The sequence below is a fragment of the Centroberyx gerrardi genome, chromosome 5, assembly GCF_048128805.1.
Source record: "Centroberyx gerrardi isolate f3 chromosome 5, fCenGer3.hap1.cur.20231027, whole genome shotgun sequence".
Taxonomy (NCBI): domain Eukaryota; kingdom Metazoa; phylum Chordata; class Actinopteri; order Beryciformes; family Berycidae; genus Centroberyx; species Centroberyx gerrardi.
The window spans coordinates 6,319,696-6,341,149 of NC_136001.1; the positions used below are offsets into that span (position 1 = coordinate 6,319,696).

The window sequence follows — 21,454 nt, forward strand, 5'->3', positions numbered from 1 at the left end:
ACAAGAATTTACAGTGGATGGGACGCTCTTTCTTACATAAAAAAAATCTTGCCTATTGCAGCTTTAACATATTCAAGTTGGGATCCAAATATCAGCTATCAGCAGCTTCAATCCAAAAATATCGGTATCAGCCTTCAAAAAGCTATATCTGTCAAATCCTAGTAATGAGTAAGATGGTTTGTGTGTCTCAAGCGTGGTTTTCTATTCTGGTGCTATAAAGGCATTTGAGAGCTGCATAGTGTGGTAGCTGGTCTGATGCTAAAAAGTGATATTGGCGGTGCTTTTCGACATGAAATGCCAGGTAGGTCAGTGAACACCGGGAGCCGGGACTTCACAGTGGGAGAATGTCAATCACAGTGGGGGAGTGCTCTGATTGGATACCCAACCTCCCCCATGTCATGTCCTGAAGGTCCCGAGCATAAGGCCACGTTACACGCAAAAGATTTAAATAACATTAGTGACTCATGGAAGTTTAGCCTCAGAGACAAAGCGGATCCTCTGTCTGTTCTCGTTCTCGGATTAAAAGCGCGGCGCCAAAACCGAAACCTCCAGATTCTTCCGATGAAAGACAGCGGTGCTGGTCGTACGCGTATCTGATTAATTCTGTATTTCTGCAGAAAAAGCGTCGCTTGATGTTCTCTCTAGTGGTTCATTGCCTCATTTTTTCATAGACGTGGGAGTTGTCGCCCTACTCTCGTCTCTGCTAACAAGCAACCCCTAATAACTCCCCCAATACACGAGTTCACCCAGAGAAAAGAACTGCCAGTCAACTTTGTGGCAAAACAGTGAAAACAACAGATTTGGAACAACAGAAATTTTACGTAGCGCTTCTCTATTATACATAGTCATTCTCTGGACACAGGAATAGGTGTTAGATTCACTGTCAGGGCATTGTGGCTTTGATCTTTGCACGCCTTACTGCTGCTCCCTTGTAATGTTAGGGATTTAGGCATTTAAGCCTATTCTACTGTTGTCGTTCTAAGTGGAGCAGCAGCTAAATCAGTTAATACACGGTCATGTTAATGGTAAGCTTTGGTATCAGGGTGACAAGAAGATGGGAGGAGCAGGCTTGGGGATTATGGATTCTATTTCAGTTTTTGGTTTATGTACCCACTGTCCATCCATTCCCTGTTGACCGCCACAGAACACACATCTATAGGAAATTTTAAAAAAGTGTCTAAATATAGAAGTGAAAACTATCATTGCAACGTGGAAAAAAGATGACATGCGAAAGTCTAAAAAAGAAAACACACAATGGCAGCAAATCCCCTAAGAAGTGTCTCCCACTGCCAGCAGATATATGTACCAGCCAGCAGCCTGAGGCATACAGGCACACACACACATGAACACACACTTGAATGGCTATTTATAACACCAATATGACAATAATCAGCTACATATTAGACATAATACTAATATGGCTCACACACACACACACACACACCCTTCCCTTCCGTGGTCCAGCACCCTGCTGTAGGTGTTACTCCGTATCACTGTCACCCTGCAGCATTTGAAAGCGGCAGGCCAGTCGACTCGCTGGCAGCTACTACAGCCCCTCCAGAGGGGAACATTTCAATCTGTGTCACATCACTCCAATAACAAGCCTCTCAATTACAGCTCCTCAGCACTTTATTGAATGCTGTGTTAATTATTACAGTCAATTGTCACCGACGTGTCAAGTTGTTAAGAGGAAATTGGGTCACCTACTGCTCAATAATCCTGGCGATGATTTGACACTTGTGTGTTATTGTGCTCTCGGTGTTTGTGTGTGTGTGTGTGTGCGTGTGTGTGATTCATTCCCCTTGCTGCTTCTAAAAACATGAAGAACATGAAATATTTGTTTGTACAGCCTGTTCTTATGCGTCAACCTGTTTTTTCCCCTGAATATTAATAGAATTAATGAGAACGCAGAAATGCGTTCTCATTAATTCTCATTCTCATTGATTCATGCTAATACTTTAGCATACACTAGTGATAGAAGGCTTCATGTTAACACTTTAGTAGGCTATACACTATGTTGAGTCATAGCCTAGTGGCCACTAGCATTAAGTAAGAAGTAAGAAGACTGACCTTTTAGTAATAGAAAATCATTAATGGTTTGTATTATATGGCCTATAAATGTATAAATTTAAAAAATGAAATATCATTAAATCATTACAGCTGATGTAGCCAGGTTTAGTTTTAATCTTATTTCAAGTGAACAGCCATGTATTCATCCACTGCGCAGTTATTTTTAGCTATACGCAGTTTCCCATCACCCACCACCTTAATTTCCTATGGAAACAGTCAAAGTAGTCCCCACTAGTTCAAAACAGTAGCCTACCTTATTTTTGTACATTTCACCAACCTCCTACACAAAACTAACAGACTTGGCTGCTTATCATTTAAGATAACTTAGAGCTGCTACAATTTCACATTTTCTCATTGTTGAGATAATGTTAGTGGTCTACTATCACTCAACATAGTGTATGCTAAAGTGTTAGCATGGAGCTACTATGACTCAACATAGTGTATGCTAAAGTGTTAGCATGGAGCTACTATGACTCAACATAGTGTATGCTAGTGTTAGCATGGAGCATCATAGCAGTCAACAATCTTCCAGGATTTAGTATCTATGTTCTCATATGTTGAGCAATGGGAGAATCTCACAAAAACTGGGGTATTCCTTTAATTGCAAAATGACAACCAGATATTATTACAGTCATTATAGCATGAATAGAACTGTATACTAAGTATGATTTTATCAGGAAAGCCCATTTGGGATCCTGACCCCACAGCTAGACCGGCCTGATCTAACTGCAACCTTTTGCCTTTTCCTACAGGAACCTGCTGGACATGGACACCTTCTCTAAGTCAGACCCAGGTAACTGTTGTCATTTTCACATCCATTCTTTTCAGCCATTTCAGCTTTCATGTTCATGTTTGTAAATGAGTTCCACGCCTGCCTCTCAAGGCATTTACAATCCCTGGTGCCATTGTACGTTGCGCGACACCTTACTCAAACAGAATTTGTTCAATTTCATGCCGCGACTATTGAATCACTGTTTCACGCACCTTATCAGCGCACGGCACGCATCGCTGAGCAATAACACTGAGTCTCTCCAAGAGCATTTAGAGACCGAGAGAGACTCCACTCCACATAAGAGCCAAGTGAATGAAAAGCATCGCCCCCAGGGGTCAGTTGGCCAAGACTCTCTGAATCAAGTTTGTTCTCAATTAGGACAGCTAATCACTGGAACCTGATTGACACTTAATGATTGCTAGCCACACACACACACACATGCACACACACTGTCAGCGTCATGTCAAGGCATGTCTGACCAAGAGAGAGAGTAACCTTTAAGAGTAGCAGTGAGCGGTGGACAACAGAGAGTTTATTAGAGCGATGCTTTCAGCTACTTGTACAATTTACGTTTGCTGAAAAAAAGGCAGACAGAGAGAGAGGAGAGAGAGACGGAGAGGAGAGAGAGAAGAAAGAACACACAATTGGCAATCATCATCGTCATCATCATCTTTTAGTTTTTTGCTCATTCCCAATATCAATGGTATTTGATTTTCTTTTTCCCTATTCACATATATATACAACTACTGATGCTCTCCCTGCAGTGATGGGTCAGTGTGTGTGTGTGTGTGTGTAGTAGGATTCTTGGCTGATATACTATGCCTTTGGTGTACTTAGTCCTCTGTTTGTTTGATGTTTGTGAGTGTGTGTGTACATGCGTTTGTTGTCAGCGTGTCCATGCATGCTTGTGGTCGTATGTCTGATGTTCGGTAGTGTGTATCTTTGTCTGTCATTCCACAGCGACTGTATTTCTGTGCACAGATGGCACAGCCTCAGATCTCGGTGCAGAGCACATGTAGTACATTACCAAAAGAAAAGAAATTCTCTTTGAACGTTAGTCTTATACTACAGATAGACAAAACCAATGTGAGCCAGGGGCACTTTCTGCTCTGCAGAGCAAAAAGGTGAGTCAAGATGAATCAAGAGTCAAGCAGGAATTCTGTAACATCAGATTCCTCTTAGGTAAGGTGCTAGGTGTAACATTTTAACATTGAATTGTCACCACGTTAATTTTGAGGCATTAGTATAATAACCATAAACAAATCGAGACTGTCAGCCTCTACACTGCTTTTTACATTCTTTCTCCACCTGGTGGATCTGGAGGGAAATCTGCTGGATTGCTTTATGGCACAAAACAGGAAGAGGTTCTGTTCTTCCAGAGCAAACGGTGATAAAGCTTTCAGAGTTTCTGGCAGCAGATGGTGGAAGGAGGGAAAGGAAGATGGAAAAATCACTTCCAACATGTTGATCATTTTCAGGGAGGGGGAGGAGGGGCTTATGGGAAATGTGGTCTTAAGCTATGCTAAGCGGTTTTCCGACCACTAGAGGGTGACAGAAATCGCAACACATTTGTCAACAAACCACAGCAAAGCTGCTGGACTACGGAAGCCCCCAAGGACAAACCGTGCATTAAGTCTAACAGCTAAGATAAAGGTACCTACAGAGAAGTGTCACCAGTTTACCAGTCTCACTTTGCCAGATCTTTCTCCTGCTGAAGGTTACATGTCCCACAATGACAAGTGAAGAGGCAGGTAGCAAGTTTACTAGTTTAACAAGTTTACTCGCTCGCTTCATTGATTACGCCATTACGAGAATTTATTTCAGGGATGGGAGGGGGAGAGCGCCGCTTTTAAACAACGAAGGAGGAGACAAGCTAGTTTTAAAAAAAATGAAAAGCTACTGAATGGAGTGGGAGGAGCTTCGATTCGGACCGACTTTGACAACAAGCTTTAGGAAAGAGGTGAAAACACAGCTGGCTGCTGTGTGTGGCTATTTGTTTACATCATAATGTTTCACGAAAATCTCCACATAGCACATGTTAGTTTCAGGATTGGTTATAGGGTCTGAAATTGCTTATTGCAGGTTTAATGTGGAGAAACACTAGCACTAACAATACTCTCATTTGTTTACAGTAATTATATCAATGCATCACAATTAACTTTACAATGTTGTATTGATGTTTTAAAATGTTGCATCTAGCACCTTTAAGATCTGACCGGGACAAAAATGAATCTGAATGCGATTTTACATTGTTGATCTATTCACTTGATTTAACACCCAAGATGTTTAAAGAGCCTGAAAAGTGCACAAAGTACCAGTAAAATAAAATAAATTGTTATATGAGCCTTTTCTTTGCAGCCAAATTAAGATTTATTTGGCTTTGCGTCTCCCAAGATTTCAGACTTATGAAAACTGAGATCAGAAAACTGCAGAAAAGCTGTGTGTGTGTGTGTGTGTGTGTGCGCACGTGTGTGTGTGCGCGTGTGTGTTCCTTACCTTAATCTGACCTGAGCCACAGCCCCGTGATGAACTCTCAGAAGTGCATCTTTCTAATATGTAGAAGCCCAATTAACCCAAAGTCAAACTAAAGATTTCCTGCATCCGGATTAGAGACTTGCCTCACCAATCTATAATTCTAATAAGGCCCCTATGAAGCCAGAAACTTTTAGTGAGCATGATATTTATCTGAGTCTGCTGAAAGTTATTGAGGCTTCCAGACGTTGGACAGTGTTTGTGCCACTGCAGTGTGGTGTGAGATAATGGAGATATTTAAAAAATAATATTAAAAAAATTCCTGTCAGCCAGATGTGGAAAAAAAAAATGTGTGCGCAAACAGGGAACGATTATGTGTTCATTTTTAGTCATTTGGATAATTTATCAAATGAAGCTTCTTTGATTAAACCATCACAGAAATCCCAGTTTTCATGACACAACTGCCACCATGTCGCTTCATTTGCAAGAAAAAAAAAAGTTCAGTTCAAAATTTTGTTATCAGACCAGTTGTTTGATAAAGTTTTATGCTACAGTATACTCATTTTGTGCAATATTCAAAACAGCGGCACTCAGGCAGAATGGAGAGGATGAGGATTAGGGATATCTTGTAATCGCACATACCCCTGATCTTTATTTATGAACTAAATTTCAGTAGCCATTTTGTGAAAGATTTTGACAGTTATCTGCTTTATAATCCTGCCTCTTGAAATACAGACTCGCTTTAAGGATTAACATCTTCTCACATTGGTTTATAGATGTTAGCGTTAAAGACATTTGGGGAATGTTTTTTTTTTTTTAATCTCCGGACAAGGGTCTGAAACACACACACACATACACAAATATATGTAAAGGATTATTTATAACGGCAATAATCGGCCAAAGGATTATACATAATATTCTACATAATAATTGGAAGGAAGGATCTGAAACAATTCAGATGCAGATTTTTTTTTTTACAGAATGCTTCTGGGTTTACCAAGCAATCACTTGGGGAGAAAACACATAGGCGGACTTGTAAAAAAAATACACACACACACACACACACACACACTCCTACACACGTGCACACACAGGCAGCCGGCGGGCCAGGGGTCCTTTATTGATATGTCCCATGGATTAGCGGCTAAAAGTCTTTCTTCCCGGCCGGTTGGAGGTGGAGAGGCTCGGACGGAGGGTAATGATTGTGTCAGAGGGGTCCTGAACTTCAAACCCTTCCTCCCCACCGGGGGGAAAGGGAAAAGCCGGACCCTCGGCGGGCACGGCGCTCCCCCGGGCCTTTCATGTCCCTGGTTAGACCCCTTCTATCTGAGCCGGGCGTCCAGCCACCGAGGACGGGGTCAATACACACAGATAATGTCACACAGTATTGAGAGCCACTGATAAATGAGTGAGCCCATTCACCAGACAGATCCAAGCCAGCGGATAATTGACGTGGCTCAGAGCCGAAGTCAATAAATTGTAATATTCTGTATTGATTCTTCTGATTGATTGATTGGTAATTGGCAGGGTGTTGGAGGCCAGATGCTGCAAATGTGACTCCTTGATTCCTCATTCATATATTAGCTCCTGTTTATCAGGAAGCATAGGCCCACAGTCTGCTCTGATATATACAGTATATATATATATATATATATTTATATATAAAATTGCACTCATTTTCTCTCAAAACAGCTATTCAGCAGTTTGATCGTGGTTGCACTTGTAAGAACTAACGGTAACACTTTACATGAAGTGCACTGGGATCCCTTACAAGCAGATTATAATCCCATTTAATATCATTAACTATGAAGTTGCCCATAAAGTATTTAGCCCCCTACATTTTTGTTCATTGGGTTAATTCTACATGCTCTGATTATAAAAATGATCATGCGCTCACAATGTGCTTATAATGCACTAATGATGCCTTATAATGAGCAATTCAAGTAAAGTTACCGAACACATTTTATTGTGTTTGGCTAGTTATTAATGTGGACAAGCCTCTAATAACTAATAATGTTAACTTCTCCAGAAAGTTGACATTCAAATCACCTTGAATGACACCATCTGATTGGAAGTCTAACTTCACCCTCTGTGTTTTAATGGAGATCAAAACCAAATGTGCATATTGCTCCCGAGAATGCAGCATTTCAGGAAAGCTTCATAAATCAGTCGAGACCAGAGAGCATTACACTGTATATAGAGACAGTGCACTCTATCAGTTTTGAATGGGAAAATCTGTAATGCTAAATATGGCGACACCTTTGTTTGCATATCATAAAGAAAATCTGGTAATCATACTTTCAGGTTTAGGCAACGGCAGAACTGTTATTTACGAAAACTCACGCAAGTTGGAGACAACATCAACCGTCTCTGCCAGCAACTGTTTTATTAATACATTTGAAATAATTGAATAATAAATTTAAAAAAAAAAAAAAAATTTCTTAATAAGCATTTGTTTGACCCATTTTTTTACAAGTCAGCGTGTTGGGAAAGTGGGACAGGCGGCATTGCTAGTGTGCCTTACCTCTCCTCTCCAATTGGACTACTGGCGCCTTCATTCCTTTACCAACATGGGATGCAGACTGTTCATTCCCTTGGAGGAGGAACAGCAGCGGAGGAAGTGATGGGCTGCTATGTACACATCCTCTTTGATAGTAACCCAGGGGACACGTTGATGGTTCACTATGCCCTCTTTCCCTGAGAAAGGCGTCCTGTTAGGCTATTCCTATTGACTGTGGATGACTGCGTTTACAGTCTCCGCTGAGTGGAGTGGGCTTTAAGTTTCGCTGTGCCTTCATCTCGTTGCAGAGGCCCGTGAGATTTGATGGCTGATTCCAGCTCTCATCTGCTCAGTCTCATCCTTTAGGCGGGTGGTGTTGACCAGGCAAAGCCCCTCCTGATGGGATCCTCATTGCGTCAATTATCCATCGGATGACTCTTTGCTTCAACACTAGAAAGGCCAAGCCACTGTCAATTTACTGCTGCTTTGAATTTTACCACTGAAATATCTCAGCTTTCAAAATGTCCGCTTTCTGTACCAAACAGTGTTAGATTTTTAAAGGTCCCATACTCTCCACTTTCCAGTGTTTTATTTTATGTCTTGAGGTCCATTCAAAGCTGTGTGTGTGGTGTCATGAACCAAAAACACTCTCAATCCACTTTTACACGTTCATTTTCCAGCATCTCTCTGAGCCTTACCAAGAACAGGCTGTTTCTGTCGCTGTGTCTTTAAGGCTCATTAATATTAACGACCCTCTGTTCTGATTGGCTAACCGTTTCAAGAGTGAAACGTGAGACACCGCGGCCCGGCAGCTACAGGTAGGGAAAACTCTCTGGTAATAAACAATGACAACCGCTTAACCGCTTTGAAAAAACACTTTGTTAGTCTATTATTTCTTACAAAAATGATAATGAGCGAACCTTTGTGACGCCACAAAGTTACGGAAGTCCAAACGGCTCGTTTAGAGGCTTGCTTAATATGGATTGTGTGGATTTAGTCGGCGACCGTGCGTTTTGATACTTTCACCATGTTTAGATCCATCCAACTCCTTTATAATCACAGAGGCAAGGGGAATCCTGTTTTACATGGGACCTTTTATGGGACCTTTAAAATCACACAAGGAAATAACAGATATAATTATAATTACTCCCTTCAATTGACTGCTTGTTAGTCTTCTCTTGACCTCCCAAATCTATTAGCTTAAATCACAAAGTGGGGCTGCAACAGAGAAGAGTGTCCCATCCCCACTCATTGAGAGGCTGTACATTTGCCCTGTTTGCCCAAATTAAATTCTGGTGTCAGTATGGTCACTGGTGGGAAAACCCCACCCTCAGATACTCTTACACTGTAGTGTTGTAATTCACTTTTTTGGTGTACCCAGTTTCCCTCAACCTGCCTTGTTTTCTCGTCTCCGCGGTTCTGGAAAGAAGCCCTCGCTCTTTGATTCTGACAAAACCTGACGATTACCACTGATGTTTTAGATCGCTGAGACATTTTTCTCATATCAAACTCCATTGTAGCTGCTGGAAATATCTGGGCAGTTTCCGCAGGAGTAAGAAAAATACAAAACAAAATGGACCCAGAAATGCGCAGTACATCACCAGTAGCTATTTTTAACAGTGTTTTCGGGGTTTTTTTTTCCTTTAAGAGTGAAATCCAAAAACTGCCTCCCCCACCACACACTAAGAAGACATTTACTTTGCTGATGTCATCTTGCGATCTTATGATTTCTGGGTAATGAAGTCCCCAAAATTCAAACAGGGTCCCTCTTGTTGCCTTTTGGGGATGCCAATGTGTACAGTTGCCTTTAATGGATAACATACACGCAATGTAAATGTTTTAGGAGCTCCGTCTTCCATTCCTACAGTATGTTTGTGCCCACGATGGACACTTGTGTGTGTTTACAAGCTTGCACGCTCACACACACACACACACACGCACACACACACACACGCCTTCCTCTTAACAGCTTGGTCACTCCCCATAAATGCTTCACTCTCTCTCTCTACCAAATGGAATCAGTTAGCCATCCGTCCCTAAACTCTCAGCCCTTTGCTGTTTTCCTCCCTTCCTCTCTCTCTCTATCTCTCTCCGTCTCAGTATTTATTAATTTAGCTTGACCCTGTTTTTCTTTTCTCTTCCTGCTCTCCTCCTGCATCTTGTTTTTTTTTTTTTTTTTCAACTTTGAAAAAGGGAGCAGAGAGGATTGGGATGCGCGGGGCCCAGCGGTGGTCGGGTCGTCATAGTCGACCGGCCTCCCGTCCCACGGAGGCAGAACCATTATGCTGATTGGCTTTCTCTACACTGCCTGGCTACGCTGTGTTCGGCTTTGATGTGGTGTGTGGTGGTCGGATGAGGAGAGGAGTGGAAAGAGGAGATGGGGGAGAGGAGAGGAGAGGAAAAGAAAGGAGAGGAGAGCGAAGAGGTGGAAAGAGGAGATAAGAAGAGGAAATCAGTGGATAGAGAGGAGAGGAGAGGAGACAGGAGCGAGGTGAAATGGAAGAGGCAAGAGGAGAGATAGGAGTAGAAGGGAGGAGGGGGGGGGGAGCCAAAAGGAGAGGGGAGGTGAACGAGGGGAGGCAGGGGTGGATAGGGGGAGGAACGTCGAGAAGGGAGGATGAAAGTAAAAGAAGGAGAGCGAGATGCGGCTGATAGGAGCGCAGAGGAGATGAAGTGTCGAGGTCAGGAGGCGGCGGTGGAAAACTTGATGAGGAGGTGTGATGGGAGAGGAGGATGGGAGAGGAGGAAAAGACTGGGAGGGAGGGAGGAGAAGGAAAGCAGTAGGATAGAATAGAGGTGATTATACCCCACTGAAGGACAAAATCAAAAACACAACCTACAACTAGATCACACTATCCATATCATCAATGTCATTTCATGTTTTTTTTTTTATTTATCTTTAAAATATTAATAAAAATGGACAAAGAACATATACAAAAATGCACTTTAGTCACATATTCCAGAAGTCAAACAGCCAGCAACATACAGCACACATAGCTAGATTATTGAAATGCAATTGAAAACATGATAGAAAATGTGAGATATTGTTGCTTTTAAATCATTGAGGGAGACAAGAAAATCTAATTTGCAGTCTGTTCCATTTGTAAGATGCACAGTAGCAGGAACCAGACTTACCAAGTTCAGAATTTAAGCATGGAATATTTAATATATCGCAAAACAAACATTTGTGTCTCAGAAATAAACAGAATTCTGCACAGTCACACTTTGGTGTCACTGAACTTTTATTTATTACATCGTGTATCGAATCGTATCGTGAGATAAGCATAGTTTCCCATCCCTAATTATTACTGGACTTAAAGCTGCAATAAGGGATTATACGACCACTAGAGGGTGAAAGAAACTGCAACACTTTTAGAATTAAAGCACAGCAAAGCCACTGCACTACGGAGGCCTCTAAGGACAAACCTAGAAAAGCACCGTGCATAAAGGCTAACAGCTAAGCTAACCGTACCTACAGAGAAGTGTCACCAGTTACCAGTCTCACTGCCAGATATTTCTCCTGCTGAAGGTCACATGTCCCACAATGACAAGTGAAGAGGCAGGTAACAAGTTTAGTTAAGTAGTTTAACAAGTTTACTAGTTGAACAAGTTTAGAGAGCGCTGCTTTCAAACAGCGAGGGAGGAGACAAGCTAGTTTTTAAAAAATGAACTGCTACTGAATGGAGTAGGAGGAGCTTCGTTCCAGAGCTAAACTTAACAGCAACACAGCTGCTGCTGTGTGGATATTGGTTTATATCATTATGTATCAGTGAAATCTCCACATAGCACATATTAGTTTCAGGATTGGTTATAAGGTTTGTTATCACTTATTGCAGGTTTAAAAGACAGTAGAGATGTGAGGAACAGGGAGCCTTATAAATGAATATAATGCAATGCATTTATCTTCTCATTGTTAGAGAAGACCAGCCAACTTATTGTTATAAATCATAATGGTGAGTGTGAAATTGATGTCCTGTAATAAAACACAATGCACTGTGGTAAACTGCAACCAGTGGCTTCAGGGCAGCAGGTGAATACAAAATGTCTTGTCAGATACACACAGGGATCCACACACGGTTGGTGGTACAAACTGAACAATTTCCTCATAATCACCATTCTAAATTTTAGCATCATTTTAGCATGAGAGGCCATTAGGAGGAGGAGGAGGAGGAGGAGTGTTAATGGAAGTGCTGTACTGCTTTTAACCTTGAGAAGGTGTGACAAGTCCCTGAGTGTTTGGACAGACAACCGTGCTGTCAACTGAAATAGAGCTTTCTGCTGCTGAAAGCCTCTGTGCTGTTTACAGGCCGGAGCCGTCCGGTGCCGAGGAAGATGCCGCTGCTGCTCTAGCCATAGTCTATAACCCCCCTCTTTAAAGTACTACTGAGTGAGATCCCTGTTTTGTTCCATCTTTGGTGCTCAGCGCTTATCGCTGTGGTGTTTCTGTACTGCACTTCCCAGAGATCACCTGTCAATCAAACAGTGTGTCCAGTGCTGTGGACACACCTTGGATTTGAGTTTCTGTAGGTGACGCTCTTTTCTTTCTCGGTGGCAATCGCTGCTCATGCTAACTACCCAGTTCTTCTTCTGTTTATTCCAAACAAACCACAGACGCATCACTCCCTGTGCGCCAGAGGATTTTTCCCCAGGAAAGAGCTACCAGACACTGAACAGCAAATGAACAGCAAATGTAAAAGTTTTCATGAACTGCATATACTGTAGGTTCAATCAATATTGTGTTATATCAATTTCAGGATTTTTGTCCCGAAATGAATACATTTCAAATAAATAATCATAAGTGACAGAGAGTAGCAAAACCGCTGCTGGATGACAACCTCCAATCTCCAAAAATACAGCTTTCCAGGAGTTCAGGAAAGCTGTTTGATTTTCAGATTTGTGACAATAGAGATTAGTTAGATTTTTGTATTTGCCAATTTCTTCTTCTTCTTCCTTCGAGGAAAACTGCCTTCCCATGCATGAAAGTGCACAAAACTTTGCACGTAGGTTCAGTCCCATGCCAAACTTCCTCAACTGGCATTTGGGGTCAATAGTCCTGATGGTGGTGCTGTATTAACCGTCTATGACCTGATGATGGCGCTGTATTAACCGTGTAAAGTTCAAAACGTTGAAAATTCATAAAAAATCAGCCGTACATGCTACGGTTTTGGAACTTCCATCAAAATGTAGGCCCAAGTGAGAAGAAATGTTCACACACTTCAAACTAGCAGAAAGTATGTCAAAAAAATATGTTGAATTAAGTCCAACACACTGTAAAACTAATTAAACCTATCTCCTCCCACATTTTTTGCTCTATTAACACCAAACTTGCTACACAACATCTGCAGACTTCAGATCTTTTGTCCCTGACAAACGATCCACACAGATTTTTGAAATATCAAAAATTTAGCCCACAGCGCATCAAAATGGTTTATTGTAAACACTACTGTCAACAGCTACTGCAAATTCTCGCTAAGTAAATCTCAATGTCAATCAATGTGCATGAAAATAAATTCAAAAATTTCAGAATTGTATCTCAAAAATTGAATTTTTGACAGTAATTTGAATTCTGTCCTCATGTAACACGCTCATGACTTGCCGTTGGTGTCAAAGGTTGTGAGTTTGAGTCCTGGGTGCTGCAGAATAAACATACTTTCTTTGTTGTTACTTATGCTACATCTGGCCGGCCCCATCCATGACTGCTTGCAGTCTAGTTTACTTTTGGTTTTGAATGGGTCTCACAGGGTCTAGAATTGAGTAATCTTACTAAGCACTGGAAGAACCAGGTCAAATCTCACTTACAACTGCAATGACAACATCAAAACATAATTGCTTTATTATCTCATCTGTAGCAGCATCTTTGAAGTTGGTGTCTGGGTTGTTTTACTGCCGTTACTACAGTTGTTTAAAAGTTGTTTTACTGCACTTTACTACAGTTTTATTTTAAAGTGATTTTGGTTGTATACCTCTTTGCATCTAGTAATTGTTGTTTGCATTACTTATAATACCCTCATTGCTGTATCCTATTAGCATTTTTCTGGGGCAGCAACTCAATTTCCCCACTGGGATCATTAAAGTTTCATTTTATACCAAAGCTCTCATAGATGTGCCTTTTTTGTCTCTGATCCTGTGTAATTGTGTGATTATTTACATTACATAAATGTAAGCCTATTTTATGAATCTTTTGATATATTTAGCTTTGATAGTTGGCTATAGCGTAGATGTCGTTTGTACATCTGTAGGAAAGCACTGCCTTTGATTGATATTTGCTCACCAACCATTGCTGCTAGAGGAGAGTGGGTGATCATCCAGCGGATGATCATTTTGCAAAGCAATTATAGCTACTGCATTAACCAGTAGTGCATCTGTGATTACCTGCATTTATGATTTATGAGAGATTTATGAGCTTCACGTTGCATGTTTTCTGGTTTCTGACCAAGACACCAGGGGCAAAGCTCTATCATGACAGCCTTTTCACATAGGAGCTTCATTTATTGATCCCTCTTAAATCACGCTGACATTTCAGATATATTTCACTGCCTACAAGTTTACACACTGCCCTGTTAAATATAATTCTAAAGGATATGTATATATTTCTCTTCCCAGTGGTGGTGTTGTACGTGCAAGGCCTTGGGACAAAGGAGTGGAGAGAGGTAAGTGAAAATGCCTTTTAATTCTTATTTCAGATGAAGTTGTGTTCTAGTTGTGTTTTCAACTGGGCAATTGAAGGACTCAGCTCCTTGCTTTACACAGATTTAAGTGATTGTTGGGCTAACAGAGGGTTTGATGATGACAGTATCAGTGTCTTGTCTGATAAAAAGGTATGGTGGTCCTGAAGGTCAGCTTGATTCATTTCCTCAGAGTTATAAGTAAAGTTGAACAGCATTTTCTGTCAATATACAGTAGCTCACTGCCATAAACAGTAGGCACAATCACCAGTTTGTCTACCCAGAAGGCCTTGAGGTAAAGGCAGTAGCAGTAGTAGTAGTAGTAGTAGTAGTAGTAGTAGTAGCCTAGCAGTAGTAGTAGCAGTAATAGTAGCAGCAGCACTAGCAGTAGAAATAGTTGTAGTATTAGTAGTACTAGTTATAGTAGTAGTATTAATAGCAGGACTAGAAACAGTAGCAGCAGTATAAGCAGTAGAAATAACAGTAGTAGCAGTAGTAGTATTGGTACTGCTAGTATTATTTTTCACAGTAGTGGGCTGCAGTGGTTTGTTGAGAGTGATGATTGTACCTCCATATTGCTTGGTGATTGGTTGTCTATGTAACCCAATGAATAAATGTAAAAGAAGTTGAGTGTTGAATAAGACACCAACAAGCTTTGAAGACCTTTTCAAGGCACAATGTTCCGAAATAGATTAACTGGACCTGGTGCCTATGTGGGCTGAACTGGGCTGAAACAGGAGTGAAGAGCTGGATTACATCCACAGAACTTCAATGGACAGAACGATCCTTCCACTGTTTTCCATGGTAATTTGGCTAGTACAGCATAAAATGGTGCTTAAATGGGATTTTAACTGTTAATTTCTATGGTGACAACACAAGTCTGGGCATTAAGGCCATAAAGCCTGTCACACTGTCAAAACTCAACTGAAAGCTAACGTTAGCGACAAGGCTAACATAGCATTATCAAAGACTGTAGCCTACTTCTTTCGCTAGCTCTTCTAGTCAACATTAGCATGTTAGCAATGGCAGCAAGGAGACAGAGAAGCTCCTTTGGTCCTTGCTGCAAAACCTCTCACTTCAGCGACCTGCCGTACGTCGGTTTATACGGAAGCTAGCCCAACGGTACACATAAAAATGGCCGCCGCTCCGACTACACTGGAACGGTGATTTGAATTGAAATTTCAAGTTCTGTGATTAAGTCTTTCCAACAAAACGGACCCTTTTCACAGCAGCCATTTTGATATAGTTTTGTACATTACATACATTTACACACATATACATTTTGTCATAGTAGGGTCAACACAGGTGTACATAATAGCAATTATGATGGTTCTACTCCATTTAGGTTTGCCACAGCCATTCCAATGAGCCAGCACAATACCAGGGCCCTGGCGAGTGGGATGGAATGGAATAAAGAAAAATAAAACACACAGATGCGTTTAAAATGGCCATGCTTTCCTCTAGTTAGGTCAGAACTAGAGAGAGAGAGCCTGACCGAGGAGTCAAATGTCCTGTGACAGTATGTCACAAAGTTCAGAGTTCTATGGACGACAAGAGAGCACCAGCTTGGCACACGGGTGCAGTTTAATGTATAAAAGAAAAACGGCTTCAACAGAACAGCGGATCAGCCAGTGCTCAGCGTCTTCAAGCGTCGTGAGACTTTTCTGTGCGATGCTCGTGGCCGCTGGTCCCAGTCCCACTGCCGAGAGGGGGGGTCACGTTCATTAGGTGCGCGCCACTGGTCTGCTGAGCCACACCTGCCTCTCAGATCCCCTACCAGCGCTCAGCCCCGCCGCACGACTCGGCGGCTGGAAGGATTTTTGGCAAACAGAATTTAATTTCAAAAGTAAGACCTCCTATGAAGTCTGAACAAACAAATATACTGGGAGTTCAAAATTGGAAAACCATCTAGAACGCTTTGGGAGGTCGGCCCTGGAACATTGTGGCTTTGTAAATACATGGAGTCTCTCTCTCTCTCTCTCTCTCCCGCTCGTTCTCTCTCTCTTGCTGTAATTTGTGCTTGGCGCTATCAAAGAAAATCAGCCTCACCTCAGTGGGGGATTCGCACACATACACACATCTCAGTAAGCCTCAATCAGTCTCACAGGGAGAGTGCCTACAGCAGAGCCGTATACACTCACACATACACTGGCACACACACACACACACACACACACACACACACACACACACACATATATACGCACACTAAAGTAGTGGTCGATGCACCGCTAGACCAGTATGGATCAGTTTGCAGGTAAACATGAGCGCTGTCCCTGCAGCACATCATTGTAATCACAGTTATCTGATGGTGCTGAATTGAGAGAGAGAGAGAGGGAGAGGAAGAGAGAGAGAGAGAGAGAAAGAGAGAGAGAATCTTCACTAATGTGTATAGGTTAGAGGGATATATTGGTTTCACGATTTTGCCGTTTTATTACAAATCAGATCTGTTCCCGTGTTTCCATTCAAACATTACAGTTTTTCACAATTGTTTACACACTAAAACTGGAACTTTGGACACAATCACTAAAACCTGAAACTATCAAATCCCTAAACCAAGTCTGCAAACCTACAAGCACATTTTCTGCTTTTCACTCAGTTTGCAATTCTCTATCACACTTTTTGCAAAACACTACACACAGTAATGTGTAGTTTTCTCTCATTCTCTACATTAGGCACAACATTCAAAAACTAAAATCACCGTGTTCATTTGGAAGCACTGCCATCCCCAATGCTTAACTTCATTTACCAATTGTTCACATCCACTCATCACACATATAAACACTAATATCTGAATTGTTCACTCAGAAATCAGAGCTTTAGCACTATAGAAAAGGCCACAGGTGAGCTCTCTTGTTTTTGAGAACAATGGAAACCAATGTTGCAGTGAGAGCTAGAGGAAGAGGAGTGACAGTAAGAGGAAGAAGAGGAGGACGAGGACAAAGAAGAGCAAGGAGAACAGTTACTGTATCTCAGATGAGATCCGGGTCACTTTGGTTCACCATGTGGTCCACATGGACTGAGCATGAGGGAGGCTGGGCAGAGAGTCCAGTCCAACCTGAGCTTCACTGCTGCTTCCATCATGCAGACATTCAGACATGAGAACAGGCAAGTAGCCTCCTGTCTGCACCGTGCTACTGTTCTTTATACTGTAGTATACTGTAGTAGTAGTAGTAGTAGTAGTAGTAGTACTGTAGTAGTCCTACACATCACTAGGCCTGTGCTACTCAGTGATGGTTGGCCAGTGTTACAGTAATGTTATATTGAAAAATATAAATATTCTTGTACCCTAGCCAATCACATCATGTTTTTAGATCTTCTGCAGAACTGAGAGACGACCAGTCTGTGTGAACATGGCTTGTGATGTAGATGAGGTGTCCGACAAACAGGAGGCAGGATGCAGCCTCATTTTTTATCCTTTTTTTTTTTTTACAGAAAAGCTTTTTTTCTGTTTCTCTCCTACTGCATTGTGTTTTGTATGTAGAACACTTCACACATCCAACACATATTCAAGTGTTGAAATAAAGTATTTGTGATATTTGTGTGTAACTATATTACTGTATACTGTAATAGTCTTTTACAACATGCTACTATGCATGAGTGTACCTCTGAAAATGCAAAAGGCATAAGCCTACTGATGAGATATTCATAATAGTGTTTTCCGTTAAGCACATCAGTGTGTAGTCGGTTGTTAGAAAGATGTATTCATTTGATGGTTGTGTGTGTCATTTTATTGCAAAATAACATTTTGAAAAGAGATAAAATGGTTTTGAATGCAGTGTTTCATTTTGCCAGTGATTTGTGGAGTTTTGCATTGTGTGTTTGTGGTTTTGTGTTTTGTGTTTAGAGTTTTGAGAAAATGAGCCTTGGTTTCAGAAAATGTGTGTAAGCAATTGTGAAAAACTGTAATACATCACATTTGTTAGTTCAATGGACTCTTGGATTAGTTGAGAAAATCATGACTTGTTGTCGACTTCGACTTTTTTTTTTTAGCCTGGACAGCTCTAATGCACATAATCCCTAATTCCTACAGTTTATAACTCAATGAGTTAAGCCTTTATTACACAGTTCATCGATAATAATAACAGGCCGCTGTTTCACATTTAATTATATCACTCCACAGTCAAGAAGTACAGTTTTGTCCATTTTGCTGATTTAACTAATGACACATTGTGCCAAATTTTTTTTATCCATGGTTACTACAGACAGTCCTGCTGGACTACTGTCTTTTACTTTAAAATTACTGCACATTATCACTTACTTATCATCTGTTATTTGTTTGTAAAATTCACAAAAACTCCAGTCTGCATCCCAGCGTTTGTCGTTTGCCAGCTTGACTGACAGCGATTGACTAAAGCAGACCCGCCGTGCTCAGAGAGGCAATATACCTTTTTAAACTTCAGAGCGAGTCGCTGGGAAAATGCTAGATTGCTCGGAGCGATAGAGCGGTAATCTTATCACAGATTTAGAAACTGTGCAGGATAAACACCGCAGCCTCCGACTAAGCAAAGACATCTCAAACACATCAGTTGGAAAATATTATATAATGCCGCTCGCCGCTTCGAGGAGATAAAGCTTTATCTGGGAGCATCCGAAACTTTATTTTCCTCACTGCCTCTCCAGCTCAGCGGCGAGCCAAAGCCATTCTGCACTTCCTGTGGAATTTGCGGGCCTTTCGCCGCCGATCGCAGCAGAACGGAGGCACGTGGTTCTCGCTGTGAATCTATTTTCCGCCGCTCTTTATTATAAACCCGTGAAGAGCAGAGGCGCTTTCTTCTGGCTCGGGTTGCCAGGTTGGAGCGAAGCCACAGTTGGAGATCTTCCATATGCTTCCAGGTCCCACTCAGCTGCCCACTTCCCCCTCTGGCTCTGCTAGAAACCACAATGGAGTGGGACTTCTCCTTGGACAGTAGTATAGTCATCTCACAGTGGGCAACAGGCAATAAACAGCCTCCCTTCAACACTTGGATTGTCACTAGCTTGTAGGAGTGGGCTGTCTGAGCACGTTAGGAGATTTGGCTCAAAGCACTTTTTGATGCAATTAGCAGAAATCTAATTCTCACACTAATGGGGAGAAAAGTTAATAATTATAGGCTGTGCCAAATCCAAACTGTCTGGAGTCTAAGTGGGTGAGAAAGAAGAAAGTCTATTGAAAACTAATTAAACAAAAGGAAGAAAGTGCCTAAAACACAAGACAGATTGTTAAAAGATACGTTGTGTCAGTGTGTGTGTGTGTGTGTGTGTGTGTGTAAAAGAGACAGCTCCAATTCCATGATATGAAACCCATCTCCCACTCTTCCTCTCTCTCTGTCAGTGCTCATTACCCCAAAAAGTAATATATTATTCATTTCTCGTTGCTCACTTCAAAAGTAATATTATTAGTTTACTTATTGCTCCCTGGGAGCAGTAATTCGTTACACTATTCCTTATATTGCCTTTCCATTACACCTCCAAAAATCCTCTCTTCCCTTCTCAAATGTGGATCAGTCAGTTTTCTCTCCTGAGTGATCAGGAAACCAAACAGTGTTGATGTCCAGTGTTCCTGTCGTCCTTCTACTGGATAAAATCAAAGTAGTGGGAATTCTTCCACCCAGAGAAAGACAACATTTCCACCATTTCTCATCAAAGTATTATAATTCTTCCACCCAGACATTTTCTGACACTTTGCCTCTAAGAGAGGTTGGGTTAGCTTAATGTGCGTCTACATCAACTGAGAAGATGACAATTAATTATGAGGAAAACAAATCCAAGGATGGAACTGGGATACTACAATCTGCTTGGCAACTGTATGTTATTACTGATATTGAAATAGTCATTCGTTACACTACTTGTCAGTAGGAAAGGTAATACTAGTATTACTGTAACATGTTACTGAGTTAGGTGTTACCACCCAACACTGCTGCCTCCCTCTCCTCTCCTGCTTCATTAGCTCAGCTCTGACAATACCTGACTGCCAGCCTAACCTATTTCCCCGGGAGGCAGAGACAGCTATGCTAACCTACTTTTTCAACAACTTTTTTGGAATAACAATAATAATGATGCTTTCTCCATTTCAAGTGACACTTTCCGTCCACATTGTGGGTGTTGTTACATACATTTCTGGATCCCCGGTCTGTTGGGACAAACTAACTCTCTCTCTCTCTCTCTCTCTCTCTTTCTTTCTCTCTGTCGAGTATCTCTTCCACTTGCAGACAGTTCATTATAGATGCAGCAGCCTCAAATAGAGAGAAAAGTTTCCCTGATTGCCTGGCTGCCAGGCTGTTTTCCTGCTCGCGTCATGATGCTGCTGGGTGGCACACACACACACACACACACACGCACACGCACACACACACACACACAGATGCACCCCACGCTCCACTACAGCCATCAGCCACAGAGGGAATGCTTCTTTTGAAATCAGTAAAAGCTTCTCCACTGCTGCATTGCATCGCGTCTGATGGAAGCATCCAACCTGAAAATCACTGAGGTTCAACTCTCAATAGCTGACAAGTGCAATCATCCTCATATAGTGCATAATTCAATGCATTTTCAATTGTCCCAGTCAAAAATGACTTTGCCAGCTCTTGCTGCGTCTGAAATAAAGTTGATATTGCTGTATTGACTCACGTGACACAATCCGAAAATGAATGGCAATCAGTAAAGGCTGTGATGTTCAAGGCCAATACATTTTTCAAAGTGACAAACATCCTCCTAAAAGCAGACAATAATAATCTACTATACTGGTGTCTGCAGTTGTAATGTAATGCTGGTGGCTGTAGTTTGTCTGAATATAGTTTCAGACGTTTTTCCCCTCTGCTCCTCTTTCAAAATAAAAGCACTCCCTTGAGTGGCTAGAACAACACACTAGTGACACATGTTTAGCGGAAGTTGAGGTTATCACTGCATTCGCTGAGCAGTAAACCTGGCAAAACCTGAAAAGGTAACTTTTGGTAAAGGAATAAAGAGGCCTCCAATTGTTAAAGGCTTTCTCTT

General features: G+C 41.6%; 1 protein-coding gene across 1 annotated transcript in view; it reads left to right on the plus strand.

The window, feature by feature from the left end:
• The window catches only part of LOC139912426 (copine-9-like), a 110,808-nt gene that overhangs the window by 5,625 nt on the left and 83,729 nt on the right, over nucleotides 1-21,454 (plus strand). The window contains exons 2-3 of the mRNA XM_071900211.2: nucleotides 2,823-2,863; nucleotides 14,418-14,464. Of these exons, the coding sequence (XP_071756312.1) occupies nucleotides 2,823-2,863; nucleotides 14,418-14,464 (88 nt within the window). The remainder of the gene's footprint in view (nucleotides 1-2,822; nucleotides 2,864-14,417; nucleotides 14,465-21,454) is intronic.